This window comes from Perognathus longimembris, chromosome 3, assembly GCF_023159225.1.
Source record: "Perognathus longimembris pacificus isolate PPM17 chromosome 3, ASM2315922v1, whole genome shotgun sequence".
Classification (NCBI taxonomy): domain Eukaryota; kingdom Metazoa; phylum Chordata; class Mammalia; order Rodentia; family Heteromyidae; genus Perognathus; species Perognathus longimembris.
Window position 1 is genome coordinate 102,269,972 of NC_063163.1, and position 15,165 is coordinate 102,285,136.

Below are 15,165 nucleotides of genomic sequence, written 5' to 3' on the forward strand. Positions count from 1 at the left end.
CCCTTGTGAGAATTTAAATGTCAGTTTAAGAAGGTAGGGTATCTTTGACAGGAGTATCTCTACACACACACACACACACACACACACACACACACACACATACACACACTCACAAACACACATACACACATATATGGAGAGAGAAAGAGAGAGAGAGAGAGAGAGAGAGAGAGAGAGAGAGAGAGAGAGAGAGAGAGAGAGTGTCATCCTGTACAAATATATGGTAGTACTGAATAAACCTGATGAAGTTTGGTGGATTAGCAATAAGATCATTAGCCACAGGCTCTATGTCCTTTTGATGAAATTGACCATTTTCTTTTTTCTCCTTTTTTTTTGTTTCTTGTTTGTCTTAGACTGATTGAAGGAAAGAAAGGCGTCAAAGTGGAAAACAGACCTTTCCTCTCAAAACTCATCTTTTTCAATGTCTCTGAACATGACTACGGGAACTACACATGTGTGGCTTCCAACAAGTTAGGCCACACCAATGCCAGCATCACACTATTTGGTGAGAATGTGCACTGATCTGGGCTCTGAGAGACTGTATAATAAAGAAGTGTGGCCAGAAGGAGGGGGCTGAGAGGAGAGGCTGGAAGGAGGGGTGTCATAAGTTAGTGAAGTAGTCAAGGGGAGAGAGCAAAAGAGAGAGACAGACATACAGACAGAAAGAAAAAGAAAATTCATGAGTGTATGAAAGTAGATATTTGGACTGGAAAAAGAAAAGTTAATACTCATTTCATTCTGTAATAAAAATATATCCTGACACAAGAGACAAGGACAACTTTGGGATGCTGAAATTGACCTTTTTCCCCCCTCATTGGTGATATCTTCTAAACTGACTTGGGAATTATAATTGAGTGAAATAGCAGAGAGTCCAGAGGAAAACACTAACTATTCAGTACTTTGCTCTCTGGCTTAATGTAACTTGTCCCTTTTCTGAAACTTCTTCCAGCCTTTGGGATATAAGAGACATAGAATTATATTCATAAAAGTAGACTCTTAGATTTGGGGAATCCTTCAAAGTATTCATTTTAGTGGGAAAAAGAAATGCAATTTAGAAAAAAAAAACAAAAAACATTTTCCCAGTTTCCCATTTGTGTCCATGGATGTTATCTGGCTAGTTAAGACATTTGTCCATTCACACCACCATCTTGAAAGATGCCACATAGTCATTCATGGATTGCTTCCTGAAACATATAATTGAAGAGCTAATATAGATATATATAGATATATAAGAAATATTATCTTCTTCCTTTCATATATGGAAATTGTACTGGTGCCAGAAGCAAACAACAAGCTTCGACTAGACCCCAGAGTGTGAGCCTGTCTTTCTGCAACCAGGCAAGACTCCTTGTGTCTGGCAGTGGCTTTAATCCTTAATGGATGCAGATTCTCCCCATAGGCCCCATGATCGATTTCTGGTTGCCTTTTGAGCAAATCCCTGCTTAGCACACCAAGTTCAGTGAGTCTGGAATTTTTTAGATCAGCTCACCCCAAGGTCCGTGGTAAAAAATGCTCTTTGAGGTGATAGGGAAGGAAAGAAAGGGATTTAGTAGACAATGGGTATCAACAAAAATTCTTGTTACTGTAAGACAATGCCCATATAATCCTATAGTCCCAAGGACTCCCTCTTCCTCTCCCCTGCCAAATACCCTAGGTAGCAGTTTATACTCCATCATTTCATCTCTCCTTCCAAATCACATCCTCTTGGCCTTCTATTCAGCACATGAAATAAAGCCCAGCTTTACCTGAAAGGGCTGGGAAGGGGAATCTGCCCTTGACCCTCGAGTCCACAGCTCAAAATGGGCAGAGCTATGATTAGAGTGATGGATCTCTCTGGCATTTCACACACTGGAATAGTTGCAAGTGCTCTTCTCATTTGTCAGGCCGTGTTGAGTTTTGGCAGGTGTCTGTCTGCAAGCACAGAGGGCCAGGATTAGAAAAGAATGGGCCCATCCTCCCTTGCCTTGCAAATCTAAGGCCTTCCCAGACTTTCCCTTCAGCCTCAAACCACATCCAATCTACAGCCACAGTGGGGTCCCCAGTTTTGGAAAGTCTTCCCCCTGCTTTGATCTCACTTCTCTGATTTGGATGCGTAAAATGATTTGGCCATCGACTTTATCATGACTGTCTAATTCCCTCATCTCTTCCCCTTAAGTCATCTCAAGATGAGGATAGGGAAGAACAGCAGACATTTTAAGAGTGAAATAACTGGCATTTATGACAAGAAAAGCTGCGAAGCATGTGTCATAAATATGCTCTGTTCAGCAGAAACACAAGTGGCAGTTACAACCGATTCCCCCATTTTATTGGTCGGAATGCATGAACTTTGTGCATCCTGTGGGATATGCCTGCTTTCTAGAGTCCAAGGCTCTCTAGAAATTACCTTGTAAAGTATTGGTATCTTTTACAGATGAGCTTAGCAGGACCAGGCCAATGATAGCATGGATGTCCTTTAGTACAGGAAGTCAAGGGGCTGGTGACATTTGTCCCTAAGAAGATTCAAGCCTGCAGCATTTTTCAAATGTAGTCAGCCAGAGACAAGTTCCATTCCATAGCCTCCATTGAGAGGGGAAGATCACAAAAGTGCACTTTGATCCCTCCCTCGAACTATTGAAACCCCTTTCACGTTTAAGTCCAGTCTTCCTAACCCCTTAGCTAGAACTATTGTCCCTCCTAAGCTTATTATTGAATCCCACCATCCTTTTTGAGGTCTTTTGCTAAATATATATTTTTTTCAGGAATTGTCGTGTCATTTTCCACTAAGAGTCATCAGATAGTCTTGGGAACATTAAAAAGCAGGATTTAAGTTATGTGAATATATGTTAGTAGATAATCATGATGAAGTTCAGTCTTCTGTCACATTATAGAAAGCCTGCTGAATAATCATAAGTTTGTTAACAATGTGTACTATATACTTCATTGTCTTCCCATGAGACATTGAAAAGTGAAGATTTCAATATAGAAAGATTCCATGGTCAGTAAGCTTAGGGAAGCCTTAAACTAATGGGTGGTAGGATGATCCTTCTAATCACAAACCAATAGGACTCCGAGCATCTGGTTACTAGGATCATAAAGTTTGCCATGAACTTGAGACATCAGCTCTCATATTCCTGAATCAGAGTGGAGCCGGGGGGACCTTGCTCCCTCTGATCATGAAGTCATGAGAATCATGATCCATGGTCATCATTACCATGAAATCAGACATTTTTAAACTAGTTCTTCCCAGGTGCAACAAGGGTGATGAGGATTTGGGATCTAAATTTTACCTGGAAAGAGGCCTTTGATGTCACACCAGTGGCTCAGTTCAGCACAAGTGAAACAAACAGTGAATCCATCCACCATGGAAATCATACAGAGTAGTGGCTTGCTCCCACCCTTCCCAGCCATCTCGCCTAAGTGTGTAAAATAAGTCATTTCCCCCTTCCTCTCACACCACCTTGTCCTACCATGTTGGGTTTTTGTGTCTTCCTTTATTTAGCCATGCCTCCAGAAATACTTGTAAATGGCCGTATACAAACTATATATGTCAAATATATAGCAACTGTATATAATATATGTGTTTGTTTTCATTTTTCTCTCCTGTATGTCCCTCACCCGATTTAGAACTAAATGAGCCTACAAGCTCAACTTTGTTGCAAGGTTAGTATCCCCCCTTGCTTTTATGTTTACTCTCCCCTCCCCTTAATCCCACAACTCCCTGGTGTTCCCCTCCCTCTCCCTGATGTGCATTACAGATTCAACTTTTAACTCAATGTAGGTTTCTGATCCCTCACTATGAGACATGTTCACAGAGCTCAAATAATGGTGCTAGGAAAAATATTAACACAAATGATTGAAGAGATGTTAGGGACTGGAGTTTGGACATATCCTATGTGAAGAAAGAACTTTCAGAAGTGATTAAGCCAACAATCCTCACCATTTAGAATTGTATTCTCAAAAAAAAAAGAGGAATATTTGAAACACAGCTAGTAGATTTTATGGTTCTGTCTATTTGTTTACTTGTTTGGGTATTTTGAGACAGTCTCACTATATAGGTAGCCCAGGCCAGATTGGAACATGACATCTTGTCTCAGCCTCCCAAGTGCTGTGATTACAGGCATGCAAAACTATACCCAGTTCAGTTAGTGGTTTGATACAGATGTAACTGAGGTATGCTTATCTGGTGAAGGAGTGCCATCCCACATCAAAGATATTAGCAAAATAATGGATGAACAAAAGCAAATGTGGAGCAGTGAGCCTGAGATGTAATCACAAGACTCCACCTACTGAGACAGAGCTGGGTCTACCTTACCTCCCTTTGTGTGAACTCAGAACTTAGATGAGAGGATACCTCTGCCAGCTTTTATTCTGTTCTTCTAGATACACTCAACCAATTGCCCTTTTGTTTACAGAAAATGGGTCAGAACAGAAGTTGTGGACATGTGGAAGGTTCAGGAGTTGGATGCAGGCAGTCTTCAGGATAGTGGCTGGTCTTACCCATACAACTGGGACTTCTTTAGAGGAGACAGACTGAGCACCTGACTACATTTACCTTGTTCATCTATGTTCGTTTCCCTCTTACCTTTGTTATAGCACAGAGGAACAGGGAGCTACCTGTTTTCCCAGGCAGTAGTTCCAAAGTATGCTCATCTTTATCTCAGAAACACAAGGAAGATTCATATGAATGTGTGGCTTCCTTTGCACTGTGACAGGGAAACTTGGGTTTTAAGAGAAGTTTGAAGCTATTTTCTCCCTCAGTATTGGGATGAAGTAGGAGGATTTTGATAAGAGCATTTTGTTCATCCTCAGCATTTTTTGCCACCCTTGAAGTATTTCTCTGCTTCTCTTTTGCAAACACAACAGATTGCATGTCACCTTCCCATATTAATATTTGGAAGCACTGGACATGCGCCATGATAAATAAGGACTCAGGGCTGTGCCACCATCTCTCAAGGAACTTCCACACTGACAAGTGTGTGTATTGCCCACACTGCCAGCTTTATAGTTCCCAAACTGTTTATTTCCAATCCGATGGGCCTTTGTGTTTTATCTTCTAGGCATTAAGTCAGGGTTGATGGTATCAGTAAGCTAGGAAAGGTTGGCTGATTAATGCCTGTGAGCTTCACAATGACCATCAAACCAATTTATTAAGGAATGGAGAGCTAAAGTCGACTCTGGATATCAGAAACAAACAACTGCAGCTGAAAAGATGATCAGTTCTTTCCTACAGAGGATTAAAAATAGATAATTAGGCCAGTCATCAAGTCATCCAGAGTTAGCATTTCTACAGCAAGCACTTGTATGCCAAACTAAGAAAAATGCAAAGATATTATCCTTTCTCTCTTTCTAGAAGAATGGAATAGTCATCCTTACTTGGTTCTCCTCTGCCTACTGGAATTAAATAGCATCCCTACCTGAATGGATTGCCTGGATTCAGCTAGGAAGAGTATTGTTTTTGTTTAAGGAATGATCACTTCTTGAATGAACAAACGCTTGGCTGAATTGAGACTGGATGTGCATACAGGATTCTTTCTGTTTTCATTGCTTTTTCTTTTTCTTTTTCCTTCCCTATTCGTTCACTCTCCCATTCTTCTTCCTTTTTCCCTCGTTTCCTTTCTTCCTCTCCCCTTCTTTCCATCTTCCTTTCCTCCTTCCCTCCCTTTATCCTTCCTTCTTTTATCTCTCCTCTTCATTTATTCTTCCTTCCATACATGGTATTTCCTCCCTCCCTCCTTCTCTCCTTCCCTCCCTCCTTCTTTCCATACACACACACACACACACACACACACACACACACACACACATCCTTCCTCTTTCCCTGCCTTCCTCTCTCTTGCCCTTCCTTTTTTCCTTCCTTCTCTTTCTTTCTTCCCCCTTCTTTTTTTATGACCCTCTCATTATTTTTCCTTTCTCCTGACCATCTTTTCTCCACTCTGTCTGGCTTATTGTTAAAATATCACTAACAGATAAGTGAAGTTTCAGCAAGGCCCTTCCTACTGAAGGAAAACTATTCAGAATTTCAGGAATTTTTTTCCTGGTCAACCAAGATATCATTCAAAGATATGAGCTTATGTGTACTACTGGCTTTGGGTGCTCACAGAAGGTTTGTTCTTCTGGATGCTATACTCATGACAGCATGTCATCATGACAGAGAGGATGATGTCAGCATACTTACATTCCTTTTCAGTGCCAGAGTAAAGGGAAAGGATTGGCATGCAGCAGGATGGTTTAGAATGCACACAGAGAACTTCTTGCCTTCATTTGTCTGTCTTGTGGGATAAGTGAAGGCAATAAAACTCTTTGTTACTTGCAAGAGCTGAAACATTGCTACCTGGAAAAGCCCAAGGAGAAGTTCTAGCTAAATTCCCGAAAAAAATGTCAAATTGTTATTTTATCTTTGTAGATGTTTTCAAGTAGTGTGTATTGGAGACTGGGGGAACACTAGATGGGAACAATCAAGGTGCAGCTCTTTTCAGATTTTTGCTATATATAAATTTCTTCTGGCACATAGAAGCAGTAATTTGTGGTGATAATCTGCCATTAATGTTTGCCCTTTTCTGAGAGTCCCAAGTACAAATGGAACTTTCCTGGTGTCCTTATGAATCAGCATCCTCATTGCTGCAGGATCTTTCCCCCAAGCGCTTTACACTTGCACTGCTTGTGGTTTGGGGGCAAATGTTGTGCAAATGCCTCATTGCTTCAAATCTCTCTCAAGCTGTCCTTTCTCTTTCCAATTGCCCTACAAATGGGCACCAGAAGACTCATCAATCTGCTCTTTCTTAATGTCTTGGCTGGTTCTGAGGACTCAGTTAATATCCTAAGAGACTCCATGGTACCATCACAACTGGTTTTTCTCTACTATCCTGGCTTTACATAGTACATTCCTTCAATGGCATAATATTTGACCAGTGATCACCTCTTATATCTTTACATTTTTACAATGGTCTCTCAACATTGCTTGTATACACATAAATCAAGAGGATATTGTATTGTGAACAGATGTAGTGTTTGAATGTGCAGGAAAGTATGTATCCATCTGACTGTAGGTATTCAGCAGAGTTGCATTTAGGATGCATACTTTCGTTTGTTCACTTGTTTGTTTGCCAGTTCTGGGGCTTGGACTCAAGGCCTAAGCACTGTGCCTGGCTTTGTTTTGCTCGAGGCTAGCACTCTACCACTTGAACCACAGTGCCACTTCCTGCTTTTTCTATATAGGTGGTGCTGAGGAATTGAACCCAGGGCTTCATGCATATGAGGCAAGCACTTTACCACTAGGCCATATTCCCAGCCGCTAGTGCATATTTTTGTCTAAATTACTTTTCTACATGTGAAGAATTTATACACAGTCCCCCATGATACCAGTTCACTGCAAAAAAAACCAAAAACACTTTAATATCATTTCTCAGAGCAGCACCTGCAGAGGCCTTTGGCAAAGAGAAAAGTGAAGGTAGTTATAATCACAAACTCAGGCCAGACAAGACATCTGCCATCCACAGAAGAGGTGGAGTTTCTGTTGTTTGTTCTTAAGTGATTGCAGCTGTTGAAATAGGCATTTTTCACATAGTCAAAGTTAACATCTGGGTAGTTGTACTGGGTATGCCTGTGGGAAAAGAAAATGGTAAAAGAAAACTCATTGGTGTTTCTAAAGTGGTGAGTCAAACTTACCATTTCGTCCTGGCATGGGTACTGACACTCAAATGGCTGTGCTATAAATCCAGCTATAGTAGCCAACTTACTACTCAATGTCTTCAGACATCATTGAATTCAAGGAGAATGTGGCAACCACAGAAAGAAAGCTTGCTCTACAAATAGGCATTTTCTTGATACCTTGAGCTCCAAAGCTACCGATGCTAGGTAGATATTTTAGCTGAACTTCAGTCTATGGTCAACTCTATTATTCACACCATGATCTGGCCTCCAATTTATTATAGCTTCCCTGGAAGACAGAAAGCATTCACTCTGGGTTCTAAGCTTTGGTCCCCACAACAAGAGGCAGGCATGAGATACCTGGAGAAGCTCTTAGGCCAGGAGCTCATTCATTTCCTAAACCCATCTGACTGCAAAGTGAGCAATCCTGACTGCTTTCTACTTTAACAGTGGCTTGTTTCTAATTTCTTTTAGAAGTGAAAACTACAGCCATGACCCCTTGGAAAGGTTGGTATATTTATTTTTTCAGGTAGCTGCTGCCATGGTTAGGGTGGGGTGGGGGCCATAAAACTCTTCATCTTCCTCCAAGAAGCCTTCCTTTCCTAAACTATTTCAAGAGACCAACCCAGACGTAACTCTCTCTGCCTGACCTTGAGCATCTCAAGGATTATTTAGATTAACCCATCTACTGAGGATATCACATCCTCCCTGGATAGCTTCTACTTGTGCAAAGTCTAACTGCTCTTTGCTAGTGGCATTAATGAGCACCTTCCAGTGCCTAGAATAGCTTGGGTTGTGGGCTTCTGCTCACTAGGTCTGTCTCTCTTCTTGCATACAGATGCTCTAATATGATGATGATCTTAGACATTGGCCTTGCATGTGCCCTTTGCTTGTGCTCTCTTTCTCTCTCTGTCTCTCTCTGTCTCTCTCTCTCTCTAACTCAGAGTTGGAAGGGAAGTGATGGGTGGGAGGGGAAATGGGAGGAAGGGGGAGGTTCTTGGGTGAGTCACTTGACCAGGAATAAAATGTGTCTTATTTGAGGCTTTCATTCCTGCCAGATGTTTCCGATGGATAATTGACACTCATCACAGTTCTCTGGGACCTTAACTGTCCTGGTAATTAGGCTCTTTAAGCCTCCACAGCTCTCTAATGAGACAGAGGAAATAAAGGCATCCAATGTGGAGAGGAGGCGTGGCTGGGTGAAGAACAGAGGCCTCATCTGAGAGGCTGTGTCACCAGGAAGAGGGGCCACGTTGTCACTCTGGCTCTGAGAGGGACTTAGTCTAAGCATACTGTGATCCATGCCTGCCTGGCCAAAAGAGCTTCATCCCATGAAGTTTCCTGTGTATCATTGTTTGTAAGGAAGGTCAGCTGCATGAGGGTGGTTGTGCCAAAGATGTAAGGGGGTGGGGGAGAGTGGGGGGCAGGGGACACAGAGCCTTACCCTTTATTCTCTTCATGGTGATGCATGAGTTTGTTAAGAAGCAGCTCTAAGCTAGGTGGAAATGCTTTGGAGAGTGCAGCCCAGGGCACCTGAGCAAGCATTTTGTCATGTTGTTTCCACTCATTAGAAAGGGGGTGGCCACCCTCTGTTTCTCTGTGCCACTGGGTACTGTGATAGGTTCATTTCTCCAACATCAGGCATTGAATCTGACTTCCTGGTCCTCATGATTTTGCTTTTGTGCAGATACTCATTCACTCAGCACCAGGAATTTCATGACTTCTGTTGACTAGAGTTAGAGAAAGAAGGAAGGGTTTGTGGGAAAAGAAACTGAGGTAAAAGTGGAGGTAGGATGTTTTTCTTTTAGTTCTTATTTGTTTTGATTTTTCTTCAGTATAATACACATGATCTTATGAATCAGTGATCTATCCTCATCAACAAACATTGATTGGATACCTGCCATAGCTAATTACACAGACCCTTCCCTTAAACAGATGATAGCACCGAGAAGAAAATGCATGTCACACACACACAAAAGAGAAGTAGAATTCAGGGTGGTGAGCATATTACCAGTAGGGTTGTATGTGGTATCCAAAGAGTCAGCCTGAGAAACCCAAGAAAGCCTACCTGGAGGAGGTTATTGAAGACCAGAACAGAAACTGGAACAGAGAATGAGAATGAGTTAGATGGGAATGTGAGGGGGAAAGAAAGACAATATGGCTAGAGGGTGTTGACTTGTGTGCCCTGTGTCCAGGACAAAGGGCACCCCAGGAATGGCAAGAGGAGAGCCTGAGGGATCCCAACAGTAGGCAGATCACATGATGTGATGCCTGCTCCACCGAGAAGGCAGGTACTCCTGTTACTGCTATAGCACTCAGATTAGCAATATGACAAATCTGTAGTTGTAGAAATACCACCCCAGAATGTGCGTGACAAACAATATGTGGGATAGAGCACCAGCTGACAACTTACCTTGTGAATGGGTAAGCTCTGTGAATGGCAAGATAGGACATTGCTGATTTGTTTTCTCTGGGTGTGCCTGTGGGAGTGGGAGAGGGAGGGATCCCTACCTTACCGCTGTCTCTGCTGCTTCAGCTGTTCAGCTCTTCCCAGGCCTGGCTTTCTGGACATGCAGACAGACTGAGCAGTGGGGAGGTAAGGGAGGCCGTGTGAGGGTGGAGATAAAGACAGACTGCATTGTGCCATGCACAATGACTACCAGCTTCTCCTGGGCCTCAGTAGGAGCAACAGAGACTCCAGGAGCCTTTCCTAGACAGTGGTACAAATAGCAAAGTCCATAAACTCTGACAATGGTCTCTTTTTTCATGCTCTGGAAGGAGAATTTTCTCACACAGTTGTTAGGATCTGCACCTACAGAGTCTCTGTGATACTTTCCAACAAGGAGCAGATCTACAGAGGCTTCTGAGGGGTACAGCAATGTGACCAAGTAAGAGCCAAGAGCCCCCAGACCATTGCAACATGCCACTGGGAGCCCTTTGCCAGCTCAGTTCTCCATTGTGACATGCCAAAGGGGGCCATTTGCCAATGCACAGCTACCTCGTGAGCTGTAGACTCCCAGGCTGGAAGCAAGGCATTCATCCCTTTCTTTAGATAGTAACCCAGAAAACCCCTCCTGGGCCATATACCTGGCTTATAGCTCTCTTTCTGGTTGGCCTTTACCAAAGGTAATAGAGAAGAAGAGGAGGGAATAGCAAAGAACTCTTGGGAATTTGAAATTGGTTCTTCCTATCTGCTAACACGGGGCCCTGTCTTGGCCATGGCAGGAAGCTGGGAGGAGAGGAAGAAATGAGCTGGAATGGTGTCCATGGACTGTGTTTCAAAGCTGAGTGTGGAAGTGCTCAGAAGAAAAGGAGCTGCAGGGGGGAAGGGGTGTGGCAAGTAAAGGATCTGGGTGTCAGCATATCTCTGCCCTACTAGGAGCACAGGTACCACTTGTGCAGGACACAGTGAGAATAATTCTGGGCAGTGTGCCCAATAGAGAATAGACGATGGGCACTAACTTTGTGTGGTGAAGACACAGAACCTGGCCCTCACGAAGGCCCATTTGACCACAGGGACTCAGAAATTAGTCCTGTGTCTTCTGTCCTCAACCATAGGCACAGGCAGGGTCTTGGTGGGAAGACCATGGAGCAGCCCATAGGGGAAGGACTTCCTCAGAGGACAGAAGCAATCCATTTACTCTGGAGGGCAGAGGGGACTAGGGTGCCTCCCTTGAGGTCAAGCAAAGCTTAGGGTGAGTGGAGTTCTGATTTGTATAGAAGCAAATATTAAACTGTAGAAGATATAAACCATTAGTGAATAATCCCAAGTGAAAAGCAGTTGAAATGCAAACCCTCATGCCTCTCAAGCATGGTCCTTTGTTACCTGTATCCCAAAGGATGCCATCAGCTTTATGTTATCCACACAGTTCATTTTCCTTCAGGGCACAGAGCAGGACAGCATTCCCTGGGGTCTCGGTTGGGACTCATTCTGCCAAGTGGTCTGACCTTGAGAATTCTGTGAGACAGACACCAGGCAGGCATGAGGTTGGATGGCTTATTGAAGTCAGACGTCGGCAATGGTATTTAACACGGCCCCAATACTAAAGATTTCCCCCAAAGTGCTTTGTCCCTGTGATGGACAGTATAATCCTGTGTGGAAGGAAGAAACACAATTTGATTTTTTTATCTGATTTAACCATAAGTGACTCTGATAATGAGTATCCAAACAGGAAAAGAGATTCTGCCTCTGTTCCTTGTTCCCTTCCTTATGAGGACTTAGAATATAACCACCGGCTTTAAATACCTTCACTAAATTCAGGGCAGCAGTAGCCAACAGAATAGGCTCCGTGGAGAAAGTACTCTGTTGTTTTGGTACCAATTCCATCTGGACATCCAAACTTAGGTATGGTTCAGGATTCACCACTACATTTTTATAGCCCTAAGGACTAATATAACCTATGTTGTTTAAGGATAGAGAAGCATCTGTAAGCTCTCAGTTCTCTGGCTTCCTGTGTTTAGCTCCATGTCAAAGAGTATATGTTTGTAGGTCTCATGGGTTTGTGCCTTGTACAATCATTTTTCTTCCATGTCCCTTCCCCCTACAGACTCACACTGAGCCAGGCTCTGCAATCAGCCCATGTCCATCCCTAGATACAATCACATTCACTCAGCAGAGGGGCTCCATTTCCTTACTTGGTCCCCTCTGCACTCTATATGGGCTGGTTTTGAGCCTCTCAAGCACCCACATGAACTGCATCCGCTGTTACTTTGTCCACATAGGTAAGAGGCCAAGTGTTCCAGGTGGAACCCAGCGCCTGTCCTGAGATAGAGTAATTGGCAGGATGGCCTCTGTGTTTGATAGAGTAGCAGCAGCAGCAGCAACTTGTAGAGAACATAATGCCCCCAACAAAGTCTTCCTTGAAAAACAGGCTGAGCAGCTGGAGGGTTCAGAGAATATCTAAGGCAGACAGAGCTGATATGGGGCAGAGGTTAAGACAAACAACATAAGGGGCATGCTTTATTGAACCCTATTGAACTTTACTGAATAAGTTCTTTCTTGAACTTGACCATGAGCCAGAGCCTGAGCATGTTATGCCATAGCAAAGTAATGGTCACCAGGACACTTGAACCCGAGCCTCCTGCTCACTATTTATAAGGGAGGACTCTCCGTGGGCATAGCGCATATGTATGGAGCAGGAGAAAGCACTGAAGCAGGAGCAGCAGATGTTCTGCTTAAAAGATGTCTTGTCAGAGGCAAGCCTGATGTCACCAGACCAGGCCACTGGAGGATGCTTCAACCATTCCACAGCCAGCAGCTCACCATCCATGTGTTCTCTCCACAGGGCCTGGTGCAGTCAGCGAGGTTAGCAATGGGACATCACGGAGGGCAAGCTGCGTTTGGCTCCTCCCTCTTCTGGTTTTACACCTGCTTCTCAAATTTTGATGTGAGCATCCCTTCCCCTCTGGGTAGAGCTGCCACCACCGCACCTCCAACACCGCAGCACGGCCACATGACAGCAACAAGTCAGAATCAAATGAAATTTTGGAGAATCACCGTTTGTGGGAGAGAAATTTGAGGGAGGGGAACAAAGAATACTTTGGGGGAAGGAAAAAAATACAAAAGTTAAAAAAAAAAAAAGGAAATTGAAAATCGCCTTGCAGATATTTAGGTACCACTGAGTTTTTCTTTCTTTTCCCAAATGAGAAGAATGCACACCTGGCTTGGACCCACCCACAAGCTGCAGTATGTGACTTCTTGGTCACCAGGGTGGGCAAGGGCTAGGCCATTCTGCCCACTAAGTGCCCCTCCCCCCGTGGACCACTCTGAAGTCGCCATCCCAAATTCCATCCTCCCTTAGGACACAAACAAATGCAGAGCGAGGCACATGGTCCCAGATGCACTGCGGGGGGTCCTTTTGTAGAATGTCACCAGGGCAAGTGTCATGAAATATAAAAAAATTAAAAAAAAAAAATAAAGAAAAAGGAAAAAAAAAAAAAAGACAGCCTGGCAGCCACAACAATCCCATAAACAAGAGTCACAAAAAGATATGGCTAAACTTTTCTCTATCTTTTGTGTGTGTTTTTTTTTTAATTATATGACATGGACATCACGATGATAAGGGATTCTGATTCATTATTGATTTTATTAAATTATATTTTCTCATATGGGTAGAGAACTTAGTGCAAAAATAAACAAGACAAAAACTAAAACAAAAAGCAAGTACACACTTTTTACGCTAACACGTAAAAAGAATAGTGTACTTTTCAACTAAGTTTACAACAGGCAGATCACATGCCAGGCATTCAATAGATGGTGAGGACCTGGCAGACTCACCAAAAACAAGCAAACAATAAAAGAAACCACCACACACCCAGTTCAGATACCACTGCACCAGCGCGCCCAATCCTCCCTAATTCTGACATCTTACACAGGCAGTTCTATGCTAGCCCCATATTCTTTAGAAAAGAGAAATTGATCTGCACTGTGTCTTGGGTTTGTTGGCTATGCTTCTTTTGAGGGCATATATTATACAGTATATATATACATATTTTTTTTTGTTAGAGTTCTAGCCATTTTGTTTCTCAGCAGGGTCCTTTCTCAGACATTACTGCATGCTGTATATGGCGTTAGCTGTGTGTTGATCTTCTACAAGATGATAGAGTTTACTGGTAATTGTGTAATCAGCTCCTGCCTTTTTAAAAATTTTTTCTGGGTTCCTTACACGTCAGAGACATTTATAAAAAGTGAAGAGAAAAAAAATAAAAAGAACAACATCAGCAATGAATAATCAGGCGCAGCATCTTTCCAGGTGTGGCTCTTTGAGGCAAAAGCCTTCCGGCTTCCCTTCTCCATCTCGCCTGGGGCATTAACAGGCAGCAAGCAATCAAACCAACTAAACCGCCAGTAACCACTTGCTTTAGCCCACTACGGGAATCCCTGATGCCTTTGTGACCACTGAAGAATTGAATCCTCTCGGTTGATTTTATTTAATTTTCCACCTTTGTGTGAGTGTGTATGAAAGAGAAGAAAAATGCAGTTTTTAGGTAAACTGTTGGTTTTTTTTTTTGTCCTCCTCTCCAAGTTTGGGGAGCAGAGAGGCCTCGGGGAGGGGTCCTGGATGTGATGAGGGAAAGTGGGATTGGGGTAGGGGAGGGAGGGGTTGTTCTCTGACTTGACATTAAAAAGTGTTCCATGTCCCTCTTCAACTGCTGTGCTACTCATTCTGCAGGGGGTGTGGTGGTGGGTGGGGTGGAGATGGGGAGGGAATGGTTGTCTGGGGTTTCATGATCGGAGAGCAGGGAAGGGATCACACACTTGGTAGGGGTGGGAGGAATTTTATGTGGTCAGTGCTCTGAGGAAGACAGAGCATCCTGAGACAGTTTCCAACTTCCTCAAAGAAGCCCAGCAAGTAAACATGTGGGGTATCTCTCAGGTATCTTCACTGTCTTCAGAGGTCCTGGCTCAGGTTGGCATTACATTGCCTGGCTTCCAACATCTCATCTGTTCCTGGGGTGAAAGGTCAAACCCAGGCTTGGCTTTTAATTCTGATGATTCCTGGAAGGAAGCCCAATGTAAGTATCACATGGGTACGTGTG

General features: G+C 43.3%; 1 protein-coding gene across 3 annotated transcripts in view; it reads left to right on the forward strand.

Annotated features, from left to right (window-relative positions):
- Window positions 1-14,688, forward strand: part of Ntm (neurotrimin) — a 1,004,130-nt gene extending 989,442 nt beyond the window's left edge. Inside the window, exons 7-10 of one of the 3 annotated variants that reach the window (XM_048343631.1) lie at window positions 354-505; window positions 3,604-3,639; window positions 8,101-8,133; window positions 12,912-14,688. In XM_048343631.1, coding sequence (XP_048199588.1) covers window positions 354-505; window positions 3,604-3,639; window positions 8,101-8,133; window positions 12,912-13,012 — 322 coding nt within the window. In that variant the 3' untranslated portion in view covers window positions 13,013-14,688. The remainder of the gene's footprint in view (window positions 1-353; window positions 506-3,603; window positions 3,640-8,100; window positions 8,134-12,911) is intronic. The other 2 variants (XM_048343632.1, XM_048343633.1) reach the window with 2 other exon arrangements.
- Window positions 14,689-15,165: the final 477 nt, after the last annotated feature.